At 43.3% G+C, this 21867-nt stretch overlaps 1 protein-coding gene across 3 annotated transcripts in view; it reads right to left on the reverse strand.

Annotated features, from left to right (window-relative positions):
* Nucleotides 1-266: 266 nt before the first annotated feature.
* B4GALT1 (beta-1,4-galactosyltransferase 1) overlaps nucleotides 267-21867 on the reverse strand; it is a 76350-nt gene continuing 54749 nt past the window's right edge. For 2 of the 3 annotated variants that reach the window (XM_084835020.1, XM_084835019.1), the window contains 4 exons: nucleotides 12790-12977; nucleotides 11045-11167; nucleotides 6660-6764; nucleotides 267-3173 (listed from right to left, as the gene is read on the reverse strand). In XM_084835020.1, coding sequence (XP_084691146.1) covers nucleotides 3038-3173; nucleotides 6660-6764; nucleotides 11045-11167; nucleotides 12790-12977 — 552 coding nt within the window. In that variant the 3' untranslated portion in view covers nucleotides 267-3037. Of the gene's footprint in view, nucleotides 3174-6659; nucleotides 6765-8223; nucleotides 8373-11044; nucleotides 11168-12789; nucleotides 12978-21867 lie in introns of those variants that run through there. The other variant, XM_084835021.1, reaches the window with a different exon arrangement.

The raw sequence follows: 21867 nt of genomic DNA on the forward strand, positions 1-21867 counted from the left end.
AAACAATTTTGTGACATTTATACAATATTTCGGCCTTTACAACAGTAAATGTATCTGACAAGACATTTTAAAAACAAAGAGGCCACTTTATGAGCCCTGAATTGCAAGGTATTTGCCATTCCATAGTAAGAAAGAGAGTGCATTGTAACAGTAAAAAGCAAAATGAAACTCTACCATGTTCAATATCCCATTTGGCTTTTAGGGTCTACATTCACACATAAGGCAATCCAGAAACAGTACTTATGCTAGTAATGATTTTTTTTTTTGCAATGCTAAGAACTAAGGGGCTTCATTGAACAATTACACTTTATAGTTCTATTGACTTCAACAGGGGATACAGTACTGGTTGCTGGCTCACCTTCTCTGCTACAATCTGCAGAGGCAGCATTATGGGCTCAGGCTGCCTGCTGAAGCAGAAGATGATGAAAAAGAAGACGGGGGAAGTGGTGAACTCCTACTCTCTTCTTAATAAGGTGCTTCCATACAGGGTCTCTGGCTGTTTATTCAGTGCACCCAAAATCTGTTGTGCCTGCCCACTTGTGGGCTTTGCATGGGTGCCATTGGGGCTGTTCATATGACAACAGCCCCCCTCACCATGGGTTAGGGTGAGGCTGTAGTATACGCAGCTGCCTTTTTGAAAATGCACCCCCAATTTGGGGGTTGCTGTGTTGTTCGAACCCAGCGAGTGTGGGTTATGTGAGGGTCAAACCCTCATGTAACCCACACTCGCCAGGTTTGCATAACACAACAATCTGAGTGGGGGTTGCATATGCAACCTAGCGACTGTGGGCGAAGTGGCCTGTCATGGGTTAAATAACTCACGACAAGCTCTGGCATGCTGTCTGAACCCAGTCATTGTCTACCAGTAGAAATGGGCACTTTAGGCTCATGAAATCCTTGGCTACATCTCACATGCTTTTCTCAGGGGCTGCGTCCATGTGCTTCTAGTTGCATGCTAAAACTGCAAACTAGAAGCATAGGGAATGTCTTAGGTAGAGGTCACTTTACATTCCAATATGCCAGACCGCCCTACTTAGCCTCAATGGAGCGCCCCTTCAGGCAATAAATGGTTCCACTATACCTTGGGTCTGTTCACTCACTGTGTTTCTGGGAGAATTTTCAACCTTGTAGGACAGCAAGCTAAATATTATCTTACTCTCATGGCAAATTGCTCTGCTGTTTGTGTAGAACACTCCCTCCACAAGCTGTTTCGTACAGACAGCGTGACTGGAAAGGTTTGAAGCACGGCTTCCCCATCCAGGAAGGCAGGAGCCACATCAAACTTCCTCTCAGCAGAGCAGCTTCTTGGTAGATAGAAGGTGATGTTTTCTGGCTGGGTTTCTCATTCTTGCCATTGTTATCTCTAACAGCTAATTCCCCCTGCTTCTGTTCCTCAAAACAGCCAGGGAAAATTTGCTGCTGAAGGCAACAGCTCTGCATGTACTGACAGTTTGGGAAGGGAGCACTTCAGTGTTCCATAGAAGCAGAGCAGAACTACTTGCCATCTGAGTAAAATGTAACATACAGCTCTGTTCCAAAACAGATGTGCTGCAGGCCACCTGCATAGAGTATTCCACACATGCCTTGCCATATTTAAATATGCTTAGCATGTGGGTTGGGCCATTCATGTGTAGCATTAGCATGCCAGCGATTGGTAGTCTGGGCTTATCTGCTGCTGCCATGCTAACTCTACACACAAATGAGCTGACCCATGTAGTAAGTCCACTTAAAACAGGGATGGGAAATGTGTTGTGGTTGGACTGCAACACCCATCATCCCTCACCACTGGGTAAGCTAGCTAGGGTGATGGGAGTTGCAGCCCAACAACATCTAGAGGGCTACACATTCCCCACCCCTGATTTAAAATATGATGGAACACGTGTGGAAAGTTCATCTGGTGCCCATGGGCCGCATCACGAATGTTTTGGTGCAAATCTCAGGCTTGTGTGCAGCCCTTCCCCTCACCACAGAGAGAAAGCACTGCATAATCTGGATTATACTGTGTATATTACTTGAACCTGGTTGTTTATTCAGTGTCCTAAACCCAAATGGGAGGCTGGAGAGATTTAACTGCATTCCAAATAAATATGGTACAGCTGTTCACTCCACACTTTCTCCCCAGGATGCACTTAAGCCCAAGATGATTAATGTGTTGGGAGTACTCCTAGACTGTACCAAGTGAACAGCACCTTGCATTTAAGCTCAGAGCTGAAATATTTTTGCGATGCAAAGCTATTTTTTAACAAAGAGGCCTGAATTATTAAAATCCCCTCCGCCAGCAGAACAGAATTTAAGGCCATTTTTCATTGTGATATTTAAATTTCTTTTCTTTCTTTTTTCAGGAGAAGTTATTTCAATTGCTATTAGACAAGAATGAACAATTCTATCTACATGAAGGGGAGATATATATAAAAACATGTAAACTTGTACAACTTTTAGCAGCATTTTCCAGTCCTTCATACTGTAACTACAGCGGTGAATTTTCATAAATCTTGCCTAATTTTAAAATTAAATTGGGGGGGGGGTAGGAGGGAGGGGATCGTCCTATAATTGCAGAATACATCACAACTGGTGAAAACAATGTTTCCCAAATTGGGTGCAACTATTATTTAAAGTGGAGAGCACTGCAGTAAACATGTAGGGCACTATTCACCAGGAACCTCTCTTATCCAAGCCCTGTTGAGACAAATGAGAGCCCCATGAAAGCATGGTAGCGCTTTTATATAGTTTCCATTCTTTTCTACAGGGCTTGGACAGGAAAACATCCTGGTGGATTGAGCATATGTGTCTCCACCATTCCCTGAAAATGGACATATTTACTAACTTCTATGCATATTTTCTAAACCTAAAAAAAATTGTACAGCAAAGTTTGGGATTAAAATTCTCATTAGTCCAGCCAATTGAAAGGCCTTGGAATGGCAAAAGAAGGTATTCTTTTCTCCATGGTGACTGTAATAAAAACAGCAGGTATAAAATGTTGATAGAATAAGTAGTCCCTGGCTAGGTCCTCCAAGTCTTCTATTGCGCCTCTGCCACACTAGCTGTTTGGTGATCCAATGTCCACTGTGATTTTTGTATACAATCGGAATTTATCAGTTTTTACTACAGTGTAGGTCAGAGTGTTTAACCCATCAGACTTCATGGTCTCCTTTGTGTGAGCAATTTTGTTAAATCTGTAAAAACAAGAGAGATTCACTGTTGGGAAATACTAACTTATAACCAGAATCTTCCTTTGCATCTTGCCAAGTGAATTTCGGTTAACTGCTTTTCACAAGAGTAAAATTAAAATTATTTATAGTCAAATGTTCAAATTTAACTCAAAGGGTTAGGAGAGTGTGCTGGAACCACAGGAAAACAGACACAGAAAGCTGGTTTGCATTATCACAGCAGCCTACCATGCCTTAAATATGTCATGGCTTAAATAAGTCATAACTTAAGTCATTTCGCATGGCTTAAATAAGCCATGGTGGGTTGCAGCATGTGCTGGTGGCCATTTTGAATATTCAGCTTCAGGTGGGAGGTTCCCATAATTTGTCATGTCCTCTGACCCAGGCAGTAGGTGTTGTTTGAGGGTTAAACAACCTTCAAATAACTTTACAACAGACCATGGGTTGAGAGTTTAACCTTCCTGCCCAAGTTTGGATGGCATGACAAACCATAGCAACCCCCCTCCCAGGGGTTGAATAATGAAACTGGCTGCTGACACACGCAGCAATCCACTGTGGCTTAAACAAGCCAAGGTGGGCTGCGGTGATTGTGAGAACTCGGTCAGACTCTATGAGAACAGATATTTTATTGAAACTGCCAGTAGTACACCTGAGCTGAGGGCAATGAAGCAAGAGGGGAGACGGCTAGAATGCAGGTGGAGGAAAACTCGTGCTGAGTCTGACCGAACACAGGTAAGAGCCCACTATCGAGCCTACTCTGTGGCGGTGAGGGTGGCAAAGAGACAGTTCTTTTCCACCAGCATTGCATCTTCTCAGTGTTGTCCAGCGGAGATTTTCCGAGTGGTTCGCGGCCTGTTACATTCTGGGCCAGGGAGAGAGACGGTGGAACCCTCGGTAGCACGCTGTGACAAGTTTGCATGGCACTTTGAGGATAAAGTTGCTCATATTCATCATGAATTGGACACCACCATTAATGCAGTTCCATTGGTAGAGGCGTTCAGAGCACCATCTGGTCCAGTTTTATTGGATGAGTTTCAGTTACTGAGGCCTGAGGATGCGGACAAGGTGCTTGGCCAAGTCCGATCGACCACTTGTGTGCTTGACCCTTGCCCTTCATGGCTTATTAAATCAAACAAGGAGGGGTTGTCCGGCTGGGTCCAGGAGGTTGTAAATTCCTCCTTGAGAGAGGGAGTGGTGCCTGCCGCTTTAAAAGAGGCAGTAATTAGACCACTCCTGAAAAAGCCTAACCTGGACCCAGAGGATGTTAACAATTATAGGCCAGTGGCCAACATCCCCTTCCTGGGCAAGGTGCTTGAGCGGGTGGTTGTAGGACAGCTCCAGGCACTCTTGAATGAAACGGATTATCTAGATCCATTTCAATCGGGCTTCAGGCCTGGTTTTGGAACGGAAACTGCCTTGGTCGCCCTGTGGGATGACCTCTGCCAGGAGAGGGACAGGGGGAGTGTGACTCTGTTGATTCTCCTGGACCTCTCAGCGGCTTTCGATACCATTGACCATGGTATCCTTCTGGATAGGTTGTCTGGGTTAGGAGTTGGAGGCACTGCACTACAGTGGTTCCGCTCCTACTTGGATGGCCGATTCCAGAAGGTGGTGCTGGGGGATTATTGCTCTGTGCCATGGCAATTGTGCCATGGGGTTCCACAGGGCTCTATTTTATCCCCCATGCTGTTTAACATCTACATGAAATCGCTGGGGGAAGTTATCCGGAGGTGTGGGCTGAGGTGCCATCAATATGCAGATGACACCCAGCTCTACCTCTCTTTCTCATCAAAACCAGGTGAGGCAGTGGCTGTTCTGAATCAGTGCCTGGGCACGGTAATGGACTGGATGAGGGCTAATAAACTGAAACTCAATCCAGACAAGACGGAGGTACTGTTAGTGGGTGGTTTGTCTGCCCAGCTAGGTGATATTCAACCTGTTCTGGAGAGGGTTGCACTCCTCCTAAAGGATCAGGTTCGTAGTTTGGGGGTGCTCTTGGATCCAGAACTGTCACTTGAGGCGCAGGTGAACTCAGTGGCACGGAGCACTTTTTATCAGCTTAGGCTGGTATATCAACTACGCCCTTATCTGGACAGAGATAGCCTAGCTACAGTTATCCATGCTCTGATAACTTCTTGTCTGGATTACTGCAATGCGTTATACGTGGGGCTGCCTTTGAAAACGGTCCGGAAACTTCAGCTGGTCCAAAATAGGGCAGCAAGATTGTTAACAGGGACTGGCCTGCGAGCTCATATTACGCCAGTACTTTTCCAGCTGCGCTGGCTGCCAGTCCATTTCCGGGCCCAATTCAAAGTGCTGGTGTTAACATTCAAAGCCCTTAACGGCTTGGGGCCAGGTTACCTGAAGGATCGCCTCCTCCCATATGTGCCTGCCCAGACCTTAAGATCATCATCAGCGGCCCTTCTCTGTGAGCCCCTGCCAAAGGAAGTGAGGCAGGTGGCTACTAGGAGGAGGGCTTTTTCTGCTGTGGCACCCCGGCTCTGGAATGAGCTCCCTAGTGAGGTTCGCCTGGCGCCTACATTGTATTCCTTTCGGCGCCAGGTGAAGACCTTTTTATTTTCACAGGCATTTTAGCATTTTAGCTTTCTAAATTTTTATCTTTGCTGTTTTAAATCTGTATTTTAAACTCCTGTACTGCTGCTAGGTTTTATTGTGGTTGTATTGTTATATTGTGGTTTTAATGTTCTATATATTTTAAATTGTTTTATTGTGTGTTGTTTGGTTTTAATTTTTGTGAACCGCCCAGAGAGCTTCGGCTATTGGGCGGTATAGAAATGAAATAAATAAATAAATAAATAGTTTAAAGATAGGGGCAAGTTTTCAAGTTTCATAAAGTTCTTCATTAGTAAAAATTAGTACCCAGACTTGAAGAGGGCTTAAATAAGCTCTTACATGTCCATACAGGTTTGTGTCTAAGAGCCAGGCTAGACATGACGGGGGGCAGCCATGCTCACTGTCCATGTATCTGCCCTATTCACACCTAAAAATGGAGGTTGCGGGGAGTGAATTTTGCTTTATTACACAAAAAGTGCATGGAGATGCAGAGAGCAAAACCCAAACATCTTATCTCCTTATGCTCTACCACTTCAAACACTTTTCCCTCCAGCCCAAATCTGATGCTGAAATGAGCTAGGCTGCCTATCAAATAGCTGCCATTTTCACAGCTGCCTAATAGCTGCCTATTCCTATTCTATTGTGTTTGCTGCATGCTTGTGAACATTTTACTACCAAAATGGTCATATTCTTATGGCTTTCTTGAGAGTCACCTTGGACTTCTTTTTAGGAAGGATACACTTTAAAATGTATAAATTAAATTAAATAAAATGTTAGAGACGAATTCTAGACTTCTATTTGATTTTTTAAAAACAAACATTCGCTGTCAGATATTTAATTTAAGGGAAAGGAGGACAAAAAGAAAGAGAATATGACTGTTTCGAACTATGTACACAGAATGCAATGTGAAGGACTTACCTCTGTGGGTTAGGCTCATTTTTATTGTCTCTTGAATGGCGAATCATCCGACATTTTCCAATTGCAGCATCTGGGCGGGAGATCCCCATGCCTTTAAAAACTAGCCTGCAAAGGTAAACAAATGGAGTGGTTGTTATAAATTCTGTTTGTCTCTCTCTTGAACACACACACACACACACACACACACACAAGATATCCATGGGCCTAATAAACCCATCCAGTTGCAAACAGCCTAGCAAACTGATACTTGGGAGAATGTCATACTACTATATTGAATTTTTATATAGCACATTTTAAGTGTTCAAAGTGCTTCACACAGTCATTATTTCAGTAATTTATGCAACATCCCTGTAAAGTAGGCCAATCATCTATTAAGGCCTTCCTTCATCTTCCAACTCCATATGGGAAAACAACTGTTGTGCCTAAGAGCAAGGCCTTTACATCCGTAGCTCCAGTGCTTTGGAAATCAGCAAAAAAAGGCTAATGTGATTTTAGGCTGCATTAATAGAGCCATCACTCCCAAGTCACAAGAAGTAACAGTTCCACTTTATTCTGCATTCATCAGATCTCATCTGGGGTACTTTGTCCTGAGCATCACCAGCCTCTGTCAGCTCTGGACACGTGCCCCTTCTTTAAAGAAAAGTGAAGATATGTGATAAGAGTATATTTGAGCATGCTCAGAGTTTCCTTATTACTGAATACCAACAGCTTGTCCTCAACATGCTTAGAATCAAGAAGTAAGGATTACCAGGGCACAGGACAGGGCTCCCATACAGGCCACAGCCCTGGTACCTCTCCTTAGAAATTAAACAAATGCATTAACTTCCCCTGACAATATTCTAAGAACATCATCTAAATATCTTTTTCAAACATTTAAGACTTATGGTGGTATTCCTCTACCACTGCTAAATCCTATGCCTTGTACCCCAAACCCCTCACTTTCCCCAAACTGTCTCAAAGATCCGAACACCTTGGCATTATTATGTAAAAACTGCCTGGCCTTCCAAACATAAGGTGCAAGCATCCCTAGTAGTAAGTGCCAAGGAAGAAGGGCTTGCAAGGAGGCTGAATGGAAGTGTTCTGCTGCCAAAGGCTTGACCCTGTCGGTGGGAAGCTAGACTCTTGTTTGGTCTCCAACTTGGAGAGCAGTGCTGAGAGAAAAGGAGAGCAGTGACCCCTGCACAGTGCAGAGCATCAGACTCCATCCCTGGATCTTCTGCCAGCTTGGTTTGACTGCAAGCCAGCAAAAAAAGAGAAACAATACATGAGCAACATTCTTTGGCCCTCTTTGGATGCAGGCCACTGCAGCTAAATCTGCAGTTGAGCTTGTAGCTGAAATACAAGCTGGAAGCTCTTTGCAAATGACACCCTGGGCAATCAAAAAAGAAAGAAAAAGACAGGTGTGCACAAGTTAGGTAGCCAGAAGGCGTATAAAATGATGCATTATGTATAGCACGGGGACAAGGAGAGGGTTTTTTCCCCTTTCTAATAATACCAGAACCCAGGGTCATCTTCTGAAGCTGAGTGGTGGGAGATTCAGGACAGACAAAAGAAAGTACTTCTTCACACAGCACAGAGTCAGGCTATGTAATTTGCAACCACGAGCTGTAGTGATGGCCACCAACTTGGATGGCTTTAAAGGAGGATTAGACAAATTTGTGATGGTGCTTTGGTCGTTTACTTCCTCCTCGATGAACGACCAGCAGAGTAGACCTGAATGCGGGAGTGAGAGAGAGGTGTGGACACTTAGTTTCTTATTTTCCTCACTTTTTGACAGCTACTGATGATCAGTGCACAGTGTGTGTAAAAGAGACAGCCAGACATGGCAGCCACCAGTCAGCGCAGCAAGTCTCAAAGACAGAAGGGCAGCAGCTACTGAGCAGGGTCACTGTTTTGTGTCTTTTTATTTGGGGGGAGGGGTTGGGGGCTCTTGCTATTTGTAATTTTATTTCGATATCAAATAAGCACTCCCCCGCCAAATTCTCATAGGAACGTAGGAAGCCACCTTACAGCGACTCAGACCATTGGTCCATCAAGCCCAGTATTGTGGACACTGACTGGCAGCGGCTCTCCAGGGTTTCGGGCAGGCGTTTTCCCAGCCCTACCTGGAGATGCCGGGGATCGAACCTGGGACGTTATGCACGTAAAGCAGATGTCTACCACTGAGCACAGTCCCTCCCCTTAGTTTGCCTCTTCTGTGCAATTGGTTGCTACTGTAGCAGACAAATGGGGATTCAAAAAGCTTTGAATCCTACTGCTTTGCACTCTGATGTGCACTCCTGATGCTTAAGTTATCTTTCATGCTTCAGTTTCCACTTTCTGTTCAACAGGTTGCTGGTAGAGCACAGAAATGTGGGCTCAAAGGGTTGCTTTGGTGTAGTTCTACTGGTCAGAGACACCCATCCTCAACCCTCTCCTTTGAAACTCGTGCTCTATTTGGCGCTGTCTATTGCAGCCCCTTGGCTTTGCCTTCCATTAGCTGCTGTGCCCCCCACTCAACCAGCTGCCACTGTTTGCAAGGCTGTCCTACCACAACTGAAGCCAGAATCTTATGTTATTGCCCCAGTAACTAATATTATGATTCGGTCACTATTTGCAACTACAGGACAAGAGCCAAGATGAGAAACAGGCCTTATATAGTAGTAGTATATAAAGCAGCATTTGGCTTTAACAGTAGAAATAAAGCTGTTCCAAACTGAACCCTTCTTTTTTTTCTAAAGATGCAGAGCACAGAGCTTCTCCAGAAATAATGAACTGAGCAGAGTTATCCTAAAATATGCAAGGTTTTTTGTGTTTTGACCCTGCACAGAATAGGTTTGCACACACCCCATTTCATTTTCATTGTAGAGCAACCCAGTATCCAGCTCACACATGTGCAGCTGAATGGAATAGCACATTAAAGGTTTCAATATGACTTAGTAGCACAAACACTACATATGCAGAATGTCCATTAAAATGAGTAAGTGACAGCAACATGCTGTACTTTCACAGTGCTTAAGGTTCCTTCTCGCCCCCGCTCTCAATCAACAGTTCTAATTTACTGCCCCATAACAGGGCATTACACCTATATGTTGTAGTTTGGTAAGGCAGCAACTCTGGAAGACTCAGTCATGTAATCTGGCTGCTTACTGGGCTGGAGAGCCTATAATAATACAAATTCACACACACACACATACACACATACACACACACATGGGAATGGCACTGGATGTGCCAATCATAAAGCAGTATAGGTGGCCATTCAGTAGATTTCTCTTTCCATATTCTGTGTGGCTGGAACACTAACTAGCAATGCTTGGCTGCATGGGACACAAACCAAGACGATGATCAGGATGGCGTTTTCAGTTTACCATCACCTTAATGGTCATTATTCTTCCTCCCCCCTAATTTCTAAATCAAAGTAAAGATTGGTGTAGAACTTCTACAAACTGAAAATTAAAATGCTCCTTTAAAACAAAATATTTTGTGATGGTGCTGATGTCTACTGTTGTATTCTGAGGTGTACTCTGTTCTAAGAGACTTGGGCTCATGCCCCACCTCTGCCATGAACTCAGCTTGGACCAAGAAACTTTTCCCCATCTGCCTTTCCCATCTGCCAGATAGCTAAGCTCAAGTGCCACAGTAGCAGGAAAGAGAGACGGTCTTGGAAGGGTTGCATTTAAGGAGGTAGAGTTGGCGGGGGGTTTTGAGCACTGCTACTCTGAGACAGAAACTAGCCACTACTGACATAGAAAGGCCCTTTTTACAGAAAAACAACTGTGCGTTGAGAAATACACATTTGACCAGATACCATATTCTTTGCAGATGTGCAAAGCAAGAATGAAACTGGAACCGAAAAGACGAATGTCTTTTCTAGATGGCACACCTAGAAATGATAGTAGCAGGGAAATCAGCCCTCCAAACCAGTCAAGAAATACTTTCTATTGCAGAGACTTTATTTACTATTGCTGCTGTTTAGGCATGCCAACAGCTCCCATCACTCCTGATTCTGTGGCCTGAACATGTGGATTAATGGGTACTGCCCCCCTCTGCACACTTGAACATGTGCTTTGTTGATGATCAGTGCTTTGATTCAGCAAGTGCCCATCACCTACAGACTGAAAGGCCTGGATGTTCCCTAGACTACACTATGCTTGACAACAGAACTGCTGTAAGTGCAAATGGATCTCACGACCAATTCTTTATTTACACAGTCGCAGCAGCAAGACCATAGAAGCTCACCACATCAGGCAACATGGAAGAAAACTCTGAGTTATCCACTGGCACACAGAGCAAGGGATGCTAGAGGAGCACTACATCCCAAATACCTTTCAGCCATTCCCTCCAAAAATAAGTTCCCTAAACAGTAAAAGAAGTCTGTATCAAACAAGGCTCAGGGGCCTTACCTGTTATAGATGTCATCATCTTCGCCACCCCAACCCCAATAATTATTGGGAAACCCATTGATTTTTTGGAATTGTTCCTTGCTTAAAGCAGACACGCCTCCAAAATACTGATTGTAAGGTAAGCTGGAAGAGAGAAAGGCAAGTCATTAATATGTTTTCATTATCATGGAGAAGTCTAGATTGCACCTCTACTCACAACTCTTTAAAAATATTAACAATTGCATCAGAAAGACTACATGAAATGTAACACCAGGACTTCCATATAAATATCTGCTTCAATATACACTACCAGTTCTCATTTTCCCTATCAGAAATACAGAAGAACATAAGAACTGGAAAGTTACTGGCTTTTGTTTTCCTTTTATTAGCAATTCTCACATCTTAAAATTTCATTTTTCAGATAATAATCTCCACATCAAATAGTAACCGCCAATTTGCTTTACCCAAACTTGTTCTTAGTGAAGTTGCATTAACTTACATTCACTCCCAGGCCTGGTTCAGTTGTAACCAGAAACCATGCTTTCCAGCTACCCATTGCAGCACACCTTGGACTGATGCTCTCACCCTTCCCATCTCCTCTTTGAGTGCCAGAGGAGGAGAGAGGAGAAGTGAGTCCACGAACCCAATGCTCATCATGTTTCTTTCATATAGGAGAAAACAGTGCCTTCCCCTAACATTTGAAATGAGCCTCAGCCTCTTGGTCATGCTTTTAGTACTGGGCAGACCAACTGGGGTAGATTAACACATCTTGGATAAGAACTCCTAGGGACCTAATAGAAATTTTTTATCCCAGATTGCTTGCCCACATGTTCCCTCATGAGACGTTAGCTTACAGAAGTTGAGAGACATCATATCTCCCTTTGGATTTTGTATATAATTTCCCAGCCATGACCAAATACACATGGTCCTTACTTAAGAAGGCCTTATAGCCAAGGAGCATCAACTTTTAACTATGTGCGTGTGTGTGTGTAGGAATGAGGGGAGTGAAATGTCTGATGTTTTATTTTATTTGAAATATTTTATGTAACATGCCTCAAGAGCTGCAAATAAATTATCTAAGAAACAAAAGTATATTTATGTTTATTTATTCAAGTATTTTAAAGCCACTTTTTAGGGCCATGCCTTCCCAAAGCAACACGCAAAAAGAAGTGAAAGACAAGGTACAATTCAAAGGTGATCACATCAAAACTGATGTCTAGAATAACTTCGTAAAGCTGCTCTGTAGACATAAGCTACAGAAATCAATCAAGGGCAGTCTTCAAGAGGCTACTTCAGGCACCCAGACTACTGAATGGAGAAGAGAGTGACCTCTGAGAACAGGGACGCTAGCTATCCTTGGAACAGGTTAGCCTGAGTATAGTGTGGGTCATGTCCTTATTGGGCAAGCCCTCCCGCGTACAGGGCTCCTATTATTAATCCACCCATTACATTAACAGACACAGTAGCTCTCCCTACTCCCACCCCAGTCATGATTCTCATTGCTCCCAACACATGGAGGGAGGCTGTGTGCAGGGGAGAACCCTCATCGTCAGGGCCCTAAAGCAAATGGAACCTCCATGCAGAGAGGAGCCTCTCCCCTGTCCCCCTTCACGTGTAGCAGTTAACAAAAATGATGACCGGGGGAGGGGGAGGAGCTAGCATACTTGTCCCCACTCTTCTTCTTGTGTGAAGAGCTTACATGCAATAGGAACGCCTTACATGATTTTGTGCTAGCTTCAGATAAATGGTAGCAACTGAGCTCTTACCGAAATCCAAACTTATCCATAGACACCGAGAGGTGCCTGGGCTGTCTGTAACACTTGTAGATATTTCTGTCATCCATAGGGATTAGGTCAACATCACTAAATACAAAGCAGTCATAATTGTATTCTTTCAAAGCTTCTGTGAAGCCTATGTTCAAAAGTTTTGCACGATTAAATGTTTCTTCTCCATCCTAATGTAAGAAAAAGGAGAGCTGTTACACACTTTAAATAAAAGCAGTTAACATTTTTGTTTATTACAGGCCTGGCCCTTCACAAGCAGCAACACACACACACACACACACACACACACACACGGGAAAACTCACACAAACCTACCACTCACCAGTTTTCCCCCCTATTCAGTTTAGCTTAAAATTAAGATTAACCTGAAGGGAAGCATAGGTTTGTGGTCAGCACACATGCTTATTTTGCCTTCCCCGCAGACCTCCCTTGAAACTTTGAGGAGGCTGAAAACATGCGCATCAAGTCTCTGTTGCTGTCCTTCCATGTACAGGCAAAGACATTTTTATTCAAGCAGCCTTTGGCGTGTAAGTGGGCCTATTGGGTTGGATGCTGTTTTTCTTCCATTATTGCTGTGTTTCTATTGTGTTTTAATGGATGTTTTATTATTGTTTTATTATTATGAATATTTTATTATTGTTTTAATCAAGTTTTATTTATGATTGAAAGCCGCTTTGAGTGCCATTTTTCTAGGTGAAAAGGGTAGGGTACGAATCAAATAAATAAATTAGGGCACAATCCTATGCATGTTTAGAAAGAACTCCTACAACTTCCAGCATTCCCCAGCAGGCATGGCTTTCTGCCTAAACATGTATAGGATTGCACCCTAAATAATAAAAATCTCACTTTGCTCTTCCTTGGCTTAAGACTATGGTTACTTCCTCGATGACCTTGTGTAAAGTCCTACCTCTTCATGCTACTCCTGAATGTGCAGAGCATATAGGACTTTGTCAGATGCGGAACAACTTGTATGCCTACAAACCACTTAATTTCAGCAGACCCTGATTGTGCTGAAATAAAATAATAAGTCATTCAAATTATTTTGGTGAAATCCTAGTCTCATTTATGGGGTATTGGGCGGCGGCAGCGGGGGGGGGGAGCAGCTTCAGAATGAACCAAGGATTTATTAAATGTTTTTAAATATGTCCTTAAGAAGCTACTGTCTTTATTAAAGGCTTTGACTGCATTGTGATCTTCCCATAAGAGATAAAGATCAGATTCTGTTATGGTGGGTAGCGCAAAATCATACAAGTGGTCTAATCGTGACATTAAATAGGAAAAAATGCAGTTATCCCTTATTACCCTTGCCTCTCTCATTCTTGCTCCCTTTCCGTGTTTTGTTACCCAGTGACCATGCCTCACCTGGAAGATTATATAGCAACCTGGGAGTATCACCTGACCTGCTTTAGCCATAGTTTCCTCCTTTGGCCAAAATTAGGTGATGACGAGGCACAGCAGAGCTAGCCCTGTACTTGCCAAGAAGACAGCCTGTCAGGAGGCTGGCTGAGTTACAATGATATGTAATACAGAAAGTGGATGTGACCTACTCCCTCTTAGGAAGTGGCAGCTGATAGGTGGTGCCTAATCCCTATGAAAGGGTTTAGTTCTGTAGCTGGGGGTGGGAAGGAGTTATTGAAGGCAAGTGGGAGCTCTCTGGATAGCAATATTGAACCTATTAGGCAGTTGTGGCTATTATTGCTATATTTGTATAGGTAAAATAGTTTCTTCAACTGAGGAGCACAATAAATGAAATTATTTGGACTGCTGCCTCAGAGTTGATGGATTATCTACTTCTCTTAGTTTAAATTCTAACAAAGAGGGACTATCACACAGTGGTAAATCCTTACCTGATGTCCCTCAGGTCCTAGGATTCAAGACCAGCTGCGTGCTTGAGTTCCAACAGATCCCATGTTCAAACAAACCTGGAATCTTCTGGTTTACTTGTGGGAGAGGAAGGATGTGAGCTCCCAATCTCACCATGGGATACTATCATTAGAGAAGTAATAAGCAAGGAGGCCAACAGAGTTCTGATAATAGGAAATACAAGGAAAGGCTTGCTTTTTTAGACTAGGACAGAAGATGGTGCAGAATGTTGGGGGCTGCATGATCTTCATGAAATCCACGGCAGCTTCCAAAACGAAAAAAACTAAAAGATATCTGAAGGGAACCTCAGCAGTGCTTTGAAGCTGCCTTATTCTTGTAGTTATTTTAATAAGTAAATGGTTACTAGATAAGTAAATGGTTACTAGAGATAATAAATTGCCAACTGTTTTCAGAGTTTCTAAACTGTAATCTTAGCTCTGTTTTTGCCAAGGCTGAAATATAATGAAACTGTTCATAACTTTGGCAAGAATTACAATCCTAAAATCAACACAACAATTAAAAAGTGTCCTTGCCAATTTAAGTAGGACAGAGAACATGGATGAAACCACAAGTTTCTCTTGTTCTGATTAACCATTCATGCAAACCCTTCTCAGTGAATATGGAGCAAAACATAAACAAATGATGAGAATAGAGGAGAATTAAAATGTGATGCCCATTGAGAGAATGTTGTCTTGAGCTGGTACTTCAAAACAGCAGAGGTTTGTTAGGGGGTTTAACACAATTTAACATACAGTTGAGACAACAGTTCAGAATACTCTTCCCTTAGAGATCCAGCAAAGTCCAAGCCAGAATAGCTTTTGGAAGTTATGCAAGACTGGCATTCAACTACCAGGGTTAAGCAGACAAGGATTATTTATTTACCAAATTTTTATTTCGCCCTTCCTACCAGGAGCTTAGCGGAGCTACATGGGGATACCTCATTTTAGTTCCACAACCACCCCTGTGGGGTAGGTTAGGCAAAGAAACAACAAATTGCCCAAGGCCACTCAGTGAACTGTATGGTTCAGTGGGGATTTTGAATTCGAAGCTTCTCAGCCCAACATTCTATCCACTTCAGCACAGTATCTCTCTCACACATTTCTATATGACTATTTTAATTGAAAATTCTATATTCCCCTCTGAAATTGTTGTTATAGCCCAAGCCCTTGGAAAGGCAAAGAATAGATAGTGAATTAACTAACCTGAACAAGTGAAAATTTGCTGGAAATTGTTTAACTGTGTTTGTGGTAAAGCAATCACAGAACCAGTTTGCCATGAGCATGGCTTGAGTCCAGATATATACAAGGTATTCTCAGTTTAGTTATATGATGTGGCACTGACCCTGCTTGCCCTGACAAAAAGTTTCATATTACTGAGCCTACAAACTGAGTCCTATGATATCTCCCTCAATTCCATCACCCCATCCAAGACCCCAGTGATAGAACAAATGCAGCCATCGCATTTACTTCTAGTGCATTCTCACCACTTCAAAACCATGTGCTCAGTGCATCATGGGATCCAAGCCACTTGCAGAAAAAACAATGTGCATTTTTCATATCAAGCAGATAGGTGGCTAATCTGTTTCAAGAAAAAAATAAATATGCAAAAAACATCTTAAAACCACAAGTCATGCTAGCACTCACGTTTAACTAATAATTTGGTATGGAAAATGCCACGCTGGAAGAGAGAAGGGTTCTCACTGATCTTTTTAAAGCCTGAAGGGACTAACTGCCTCTTTCTCATTTTAGCCTTTGTGTGACAATCCTACAAGACTGTTTTCAGTTACAAATGCCTCAATTCCTTTTGCATATTAGGGAGGGAGAGTAGTCTTACTGCCATTCTATCTTTAAAAACCTAGCTAAATGTGCAGTCCAGCACAGGAGAATTTTTAAAAATTCAGGTCAGAAATGGTGGAGGCATTTTGGGAAAGGGCTAACTTAACTTTCTGCCTGTTTAGCACTTTTTATATACTGTCGGAGGAGTGTTACTACATTAAGATTTAAGGTAACCTGCTAAACCAAAAGGGTTAGCAAGATGACTTAGATTATGGTGGAACTAGTCAATCCAAGGGATACAGGGTTGCTGCCAAGAGGAGTAACTCTGTCTCTTCCCCCTTTCCCAGTAACATGTACTGTAGTACAAGAAAACATGTGATATGATATCACCGCACTCAGAGCTTCCCCGTCCCTACGAGCAGCAGCCTATGGAATAGAGTGAGTTTGGCAAAACTGAGCACTATGAAATATTCTATCTGGGACAGCAGGGTGGGGGTGGGGATTTTCCTAGGTACAAAATACTGCAATCTGCACAAAAGGAAGATGTGATATTCCTGCAATGGAGGCATTGGTTGCTATAACTGTAGAGTCAGTGATGCTGGTAATGTCTAGGAGAAGTAGGAAAAGCATGCACAGTATGGCCAACATACATTGCAAAATTACTGGTCATGCTTAAAAGCCCAAATGCGGTCAATCCTGGCCTGGAACAGGCGATATAATGGCCCTCTAGCTTCCTCATAGCTGGGCAGCAAAGTGACTAGGAGGGTGAGCTGGGAAGTCCCCAGCTCAAGTCTCACCTCAAGCATGAACTCAGTAGGGTGGACTTAATGAAGCCGTAGCTGCTCATCTGCACCCAAGATAATGTATAGAAAGTGCTCTGTATATTTGAAATGTGGTATTATAAATGCTTATTATTACTGACTGTGCCTCAGTAATACCTTTTAGGAAGATTTAAGCATGACAAGCCAAGATTGTCTAGTGGGTTCCCTGACATCTTTTTCTAGTTGTTAAACCCCTCTTTAAATGAAATATATTCGTTTCAACTTCCTCCCGGTGGAATAAATGCACAGGAAAAATCGCAGGAAGGAACTGCAAGCCAACTGCCTCAGGCCAAGGATTACAGTATAAAAGCTTTGCATGTACATCCTCCCTCTTTCCACATGCAGGTTTATAAAGAAAACATCTAACCAGAGATAGTAAGCTTTCACTTTCAGCCTCTTCCATGCCTAGATTTTGAAGCCTTAAAACTCTGAAGTTTTCTCATCCAGTTAAGCAACTGACAAAGCAACAATGTTATATTCTCTCCAAAGAAAAGGCTTGGGTAAGTCCAAGGGCCTGTGTACATTTAGAGAATTAAGCATGAATGGGATGCCTATGAAATAGCTGAAATGTATATTGAAAAGGTGGCCTTTCCTAGGAGGTGTTTCCACCAGCAATTTACTTCGAGCTGGCTGCATGTTGAGGTCATTAGGGATACATGATGTCATGGTCATCCAGCAGCTACCCCAGAACTTATCAGGGAAAAAACGGATTTCCTGAGACTGCTTAAAGTCTGATTCTTTACCTTAAGTAGGGTTCTCCTCGGTATAGTTACGATGTGCCCCAACCCCTGCATTTACCTTGGGTATGCTAGCCCTGCCCAGGGGTGTGCCTTTCACCGTGACCCTGGTCAAGGGGTGTTTCCCGTCCCTGCACAAACCAGTTAGTGTCTCCTCAGAAGAAACTCCCATTGTGCTGAATGCGGCTTGCCCTCTGAATGCCCACATCAGAACTTACAGAGATCCCCCCTGCAATTGACATGGCACAGTTTAAAGCCCAATTCCCTAAGTGCTTCAAAGCGCGATCTCGAGGCTCCGATTCACCTTTGTTTGGTTTATTGCCTTAGGAAGTAACTACTTTGGCCCTTCCTTATAGAGATCCTGAGGGTTAAAATGGGGGCTGGTTTCCCGTCGTTGTGTTCTCCCCCCACCCTTTCCCAGCTTAAGCATATGTGTGTCCACTCAGAATTAATTCCCATTGTAGTCAATGAGGCTTGCTCCTGAAATGCAGGTGCATCTGGACTTTCAGGGGAAAGGAGAAAGGGCGGGGGGAGAGGGGCAGAAGCCTCTCTTATAGGTTGAGAAGCCCCTGCCAGTCAGATGACGTCCCCCATCCCCACCAGGAAGTATGCTCTGTGAAGTGATTCTTACTGGCGCAGAGAGCCTGCTCATGGAGGCCTGCATGGACCAAAGTGCAGCAAAGCTGATTCCTTAAAAAAAAATCCAGTACTACTCCATTCGCTTCTCCTTCTGTTGTCGTGGAAACACGGCCCTAGATGGCTTCATTAGAGCTTATTTAGCCTCTGCCCCTTACTTCAGGATCCTGATCCCTCTCCTCTCCCTTTTAGTTCCCAGTGAGCTGTTCCTGGTGACCCAGTGTTTCTTCCTCCACCTTTAGCAGTGTCCCAAATCAGCCATTTATAGTGCATTATGAGGTATATTATTATTATTATTATTATTATTATTATTATTATTATTATATCCCACCTTTTCCCCAGTACTGGGACTCAAGGCGGCCCTTGAGTATATTACACAGAATAACAGCCTTAATTTGTCCCATAGAACTCAATGTGAGCCACTGAGAACTGCATCAGCTCCAGAATAAATTTCTGAATTATGCTAGACTGAGATAGAACCCAGGATCTTGCATTTCTGTATAGACATATTGGTGAAGTTTTTTCTGGAAATGGTGTGGATAACACCTGCTAGAATCTCAGAAATCTCAGGTATAGACATTTATGGTGGCCAGGGGAGAGGATACTGCCCAGCATAATTCTTTGATCCTCCCTCATGATTAGCTAAACTAGAATAAACTATGCAAAGCAGCTCTGTTCAAGCACCCCCACCCCCCACCATTAAAGCTGCATGAGGGGAAGAGTGGGACTCTACACCAGCCTAAAATCCCACATTTAAAATGGGGCTTTCTGCTTCCGTTTTAAATGCAGCATCACAACAACTCCCATTTTCTACCTGCTTCCTTTCCCCCTCCTTCTCCCTGTATCTAAGTCTTCCTTTATCTTTCATTGATCTCGCTCCTCTTCTTGCCGCTTTTCCTCTTTTCACAGAGGGAACTCAAGCGGAACGGGTAATTTGACACCTCATTATCTCCAATCTATTTAAAAATAGAATAAAGGTCATTTAGCATGGGAGATGCCCTGGAAGTTGACGACGTCATCTAAAGGACACGGAAACTTCCATGAGTGAACAATCTCAGTAGCCGGATAAAAGCTCTGTGTGAAGAAGCCCTTATTGGCTGTTGCTCAGGTCCACCATCCCTCACACACCAGAGGGATTCTAAATCACACAGGGAGCCCACACAAGTAGAGTGGGCTCCCCGCTGCAGACATTACTCCTCCAACGCGTGGAGGACAATGCTGAGAGATGGAAATGCAACCAAGAGGGCTGGACCAAACAATCTAATCGGGGGGGGGGGGAATGGCATGAACACCTCAACAGGGCTAATGTTGCAGAATTAAGATCTAGTTCTCTCAAGTCTCTCTGAATGGTACAAACTCAATCCAATTTAAAGTCTTGCTTTATTACCCTGCATCTTGATTTTTTGTATAACAGTCAGTTTATTTGATAAATACAATGGGTAATGTTTCATTATGGAAATAATTTGGTCTACATATCAGAGACACATTTTTGAATAATGGAGGACACAAAACTGTCATACAATGAAGCAATAACTATAGTGCTGGGTAAAAGACCAGCAGTTTTTCAGACAGACATATTCTCAGTGCTCCTTAGTAAATCTAGCTAAGAGAAAAGATCCTTTCTCAGTTATTAGTGGGTACAATGCCAGGGGCATTGCTAGGGTCTTAAAATATCTGGGGCACAGGCCCATAACACAAATTTGCATACACACACAAGTCTAAGCGCACATCTAATATATATATATATATATGTGTGTGTGTGTGTGTGTGTGTATGTATGTGGTGTGTGCATGCTGTATGCTTACGTGTGTGTATAGTTTACATACATACATACATACATAAGAAGTGTGCACTGACCCCCCACCCCACTTCAACTCAGACCCTGATTCAGCATTTTGGAAAACATCCAACTTCTGCTTGGGCCAATTTGTAGTCGGACCACTTCAGCTCAGCACCAAACCTGAGTCAAGGTTTGGAAAAATGAGACTTTATGCTTCCTGTTGACTACCATGGGAAATAAGAAAAAACAAAACTATAACTTTTTTCTCTTAGTCAGGACTGGATAATTTCAGGCATAGTAGCCCCCTAGAAGAGGATTACATCTGCCCAATGTCAGAAAAATAGGTGCAAGGTTTATATCTTGATTTTCTTTTAAAGGGAACTGCCAATAATGTTTTAATTCCTTGGAAGAATGGGATAAAACATTCAGGATTCATTGCCCCATCAGAAGAGATCATGTCTGCCAAATTTCAGAATGCTAGCCACAAGGGTTTTTGTGCAAGGGTGGCCTTGACATTTTGAGGTCTCCAAAAGAGGACATACTTATCTCCCTATGTTTCTTGTGGACCTGTCAGGGTGGAAACTGAGCCAATAGAGCCCCAGAGCAGTTCTGATTCTGAGGAGGAACAGCAATCCATGGGAGAGGAGCTCCCTCGTCTCTCACAAGCATAGCAGCTGGCAGAGAGTCCTCCTGTCAGCATTCTTGGGATAGATAGTGATCCTGGCAGTGAGAGAGCACTGGAGGGGGGCTTGTTAGACGCTCGGCGCAGATGCAGGGAGAGACGACAGATGGAGGGTGCGGAAAGGAGGCGTAGTGCTCATTTGGCGTGCAAACAACAGTCACGTCCCGAGGACCCAAGGGAAAGAGGGAGGATCTCTCCCTAGCCCATAAGTTCAGGGTCTTCCCGTGATTCTCCTTCAAAAGGGGACCAACTGCCTTACCTGGAGCTTAGGCTACTCTTCTTTCTTTCCCCAGTGCTGTTCCTTGCTTTGTCGCTAGTGATTAGTATTCTGAAAGAGTCATAAAGTAATAAAGGAATAGAGTCTTGGAAAGAATTCCTCCTCGTCTGTATCCTGAGTTGGCTATTGGTGGGGACGGCAAGAGGCAGCTAGAGCGTTCCTGACAGGACCATTGTTCTGAAAATTACAGACAGCCTACAGTTGTCCCTAAGTAAGAAACCAGCAAAGTTTCAGAAGGATAGGTGCAACAGTTCATGTGGAAGGGGAGTTCTCCACTTTGGGGGAAGGAGTGATTTGCTTTCCCTTCCTTTCACCCCTTCCCCAATAGTTTTTGGGTAAATTTGTATGAAAATGCACAGGTCATTAGAGGTGTGTCAAGGGCTTCTTGGAGGCCTCTCTCAGTCTAATCCAGTAGCCAAGTCCAGACACAGACAAAGGGATTCTTTTCAAAGCTTTATTCCTCTTTTACAACTTAACGACTCTACTGTT

Source organism: Heloderma suspectum, chromosome 2, assembly GCF_057233095.1.
Source record: "Heloderma suspectum isolate Gila_16-S chromosome 2, 16-S_ref, whole genome shotgun sequence".
Taxonomy (NCBI): Eukaryota; Metazoa; Chordata; class Lepidosauria; order Squamata; family Helodermatidae; genus Heloderma; species Heloderma suspectum.